At 36.9% G+C, this 3682-nt stretch overlaps 1 protein-coding gene across 1 annotated transcript; it reads left to right on the top strand.

The window, feature by feature from the left end:
* Positions 1–2749: 2749 nt before the first annotated feature.
* On the top strand, positions 2750–3682 carry LOC112112625 (G-protein coupled receptor 55-like). Its single transcript, XM_024208604.1, has one exon. The coding sequence runs from the start codon at positions 2750–2752 to the stop codon at positions 3680–3682; it is 933 nt and encodes a 310-aa protein (XP_024064372.1).

Consider the following 3682-nt stretch of genomic DNA (forward strand, 5'->3'; position numbering starts at 1 on the left):
TCTGGCCTTACCCCTTACATCACCTGACCCACAACCCAAAGGCCCACCTTACCTAGTGAGGGAAACCAATAGGATTTGGTTTATGGCCCCAAATCCCTAAACCATTGTCTGATATGTTGCACCACCCATAGAAATAACAGACAGCTAAAACAGTGACAAAGCTAAAATAAAAAGAGAGAGGTTTAAAATATATGAAAAGAAACACCCATCTGTGCTACGTGCACACATTCATATGTGATGTTACAGCAATTTCAGAGAAATAAAAAGAAATGTTATCATATCCCCATACATACATGCAAAGCCTATATACACTGTCCTGCATGTATACAGGACATGCGGAAGACATACCCCAAAGTACAGAGACAGGCATATTTGTTTTTCAGCATTTTTTTTAGAGAAAAAAACACAAATGTGCTAGCTTAAAAGAACTGTATGTGAGAAATATACATTTTTGCTTATTTTCTGATTTGCTGTCAGAGCTACACATTATCTAACTTTAGACTAAAGCTAAGTAATGATGCAAAATGCAGGCTTTGTTTAAACTTTTCTCTGTAAAAGAGGTGATAACATTTTTGACTGTTCTTACCAAATACAGTCCCCATTTTGTAAATTAAATCTGTAATTCTGCCATAATTTAAGTTACCCATAGACAGAAATACACGCAGGCATCTTATTTTATTGTGTTTTCAAATAATAGAATTTTATAAAAATGATTAAACTTGGATTTAATAAGTAAAATAAAAATAATGTTAGAGCACTATGGAAAGCTTCTTTTCGTAGTTGTGTAGCAGTAAATACAAACAAAACATTCTCAATGTATCTTAAATGTTTTAGCAGTACATATTTTGCATTATGAATGTATTTGGTTCATTTAGCAAAATACAAATTAAAAATCTAAAACACGAGCCCCATAGGTACAAACTTCTCACAATACATATCTCACATGAAAATACATACTGGCAGATAATTTGTTTAAAAGGAAAACTGTGAATACCAGGAGGCCAGACTGCTTACAAGAAAAAACTGGCTTTCTTTCTGACTTCTTCAGGGTTGTCAAAAGACCTCATTGCAAGGCTACATCTAACCTAATACTTCTTGTCTACAGACACTGAGTCAGTGTGGAATTAAGTTTTGGGCCCATAAACTGTGAGCAATGCACACAGGTTTACAGACCATCTTCCTCTGCTCACCCCCTCTCTTTATACAAAGGTCTCATTGGATTAACATTTCAGAAATACGGGAGAAACTGCACACCAGTTTTTGTGCAAAAGTTAATGCATATACAGATTTACTTAACAGAGAGGCTTTGCCAATTTTGCAAATACATACAGGGCCCATATGAACATCAAGAGCAAACCAGTACAAGTACACCCAAACAGAAACACAGGAAGTTAAGTTAGACATAAACATCCACAGGAGTACAAAAATGCCACTTGTAGATATACATGGTTTTATAACAATGATTTCAGAAAAATAATAAATTTACACAAATTAATTTAAAAACAGTTGCACCAAATCCTTTGGTTTCCCTCTGCAGGTAAGCAGGGTGTGTTTGGTTAACACTTAGATTGAAACATTCCTTTTCTACAAACATCCATTTTTTCATTTACAGATCTTTTTGCAAATATTTTAAAACACCTTTTTTCTTTCTTTTTACATGTTAACTTTTTCATGCTTTTAGTGGTATCTCTTTATCATTTCTATGGGTTGTGCTGCTTATCAGTCTATTGGTTTCCCTCCCTAGGTAAGGTGGGCCTTTGGGTTGGGGTTCAAGTGGCAATAGGGTTAGCCCAGACCCTGAAAGAGCACCAGTTTAGCACTATTTCCAAGACATAGTCATTTCACATATGTGAAATCATAGCCAATTACATCACTTCTAGTGAGGATGTCATCCTTATCTTCCCTCTCCATCAGTCTCATTTTGTCATAAATTAGGGGAAAGATACTACTATTGCATGATATGAACAAGCATAACTGAGAATCTGGTTTCCAGTGTGAATACTTGAAATTTCAAGTTAGAAATTTGCTCTCTATGAATATTTGCTGATGTTTTCTTGAAATTGGTTATTTCCATCAATTATTCTACTAGTGAATACATTCACTAAAATATTCAAAAGGAAATTTACACAGTGGAGGTTATGAACAGAACTGAAATTAATTCTGTTTTTGTGATTTTTTCACTCAGTCTTCTGAGGTATTCACTCAGCTTTAAATGACGAACACTTAATATCTACAATAAGGAAGTTAGGTGCCTATGCTCTTTGAAAATCCCACGAGGCATCTAACTACATTTAAGCACCTAACTACATTTAAAAATCTGGCCCTAAGTCCCATTTTCAAACATTAATGAGACTGGGGCATTTAATATGCTACAGCAGCACACTGCAGTGCTGCAACTGTACCACTATAGGGCTTCAGTGCAGATATACACTACAGCTATGGGAGAGGTTTTTCCATCACTGTAGTTAATCCACCTACCTGAGAGGCAGTAGCTAAATTGACATAAGAATTCTTTTGTCAACCTAGTGCTGTCTACCCCGGGGTTAGGGCAGCATAGCTACATCTCTCAGGGGTGTGAATTTTTCAAACCCTTCATAGATGTAGCTATGCTGATGTAAGTTTTCAGTGCAGACCAGCCCTTAGGCACCTAAGTCATTTTTGAAAGTGACACTTACCCTTTAATATGTTATCTATTTGGAATATAGGAATATAGTGTTGTTTAACCTTCTCTGTATGTTTTAGAAGATAAATGAATGCCAGCAACTTCAGCGAGGAATGCGTCTTTGAGCATGTTGATACCATAATGAAATATCTCCAGCTGGTGATCTACATACCTACTTTCATTCTTGGTTTGATTCTCAATTTGCTAGCCCTATGGGTTTTCTGCTGCTTTTGGAAGAAATGGACAGAATCATCAATCTACATGATAAACCTTGCTCTTATGGATCTTCTTCTTCTTTTCTCTCTTCCTTTCAAGATGTACTACTCCATACAAAAGGGGCAGTGGGTCTTGTGCACATTTATGGAATCTCTCTATTTTGTCAATATGTATGGAAGTATTTTCCTCATTGCCTGCATTAGCTTGGACAGATATATTGCTATCAGGCACCCTTTAAAAGCTAGGATTTTCCGATCCCCTAGGAGGGCAGGCATGATATGCTGCTGCGTTTGGGTTATAATTTGGCTTGGCGGCATCCCCATACATAACTTTAAAAACAATGACAAGGTCAGCTGCTTCCACAATATGTCAGAACAGACATGGAGCATGTCAGTCATCCTTTCTGTTGAAATCTTTGGATTTCTCATCCCATTTACTGTGATGGTTTATTGTTCTGTTAAGATCATCCAGACTCTTCTAAAATATAACAACCAACAAGAAAAGAGGGCTGAGCAAGTTACCAGTGTATGGATCATTGCAGCCAATCTCATCGTATTCATGGTTTGCTTCATACCAGTCCATCTGGGGATCTTTCTACAGTTCCTGGTAAAGTGGAACATCATTGTGGACTGCAGCGTGAAACAAAGTATTAGCCTCTTCATTCAGCTGGCGATGTGTTTAGCCAATGTCAACTGCTGTCTGGATGCCATCTGTTACTACTTTGCTGCAAAAGAATTTCGCAAAAAAACTTACTTCAGGGATTTAGCAAAACCATTTTCTGTCTCTCAGACTAGTGCTGGATGA

The sequence above is a fragment of the Terrapene carolina genome, unplaced genomic scaffold, assembly GCF_002925995.2.
Source record: "Terrapene carolina triunguis isolate 2854851 unplaced genomic scaffold, T_m_triunguis-2.0 Scaffold88, whole genome shotgun sequence".
NCBI lineage: Eukaryota > Metazoa > Chordata > Testudines > Emydidae > Terrapene > Terrapene triunguis.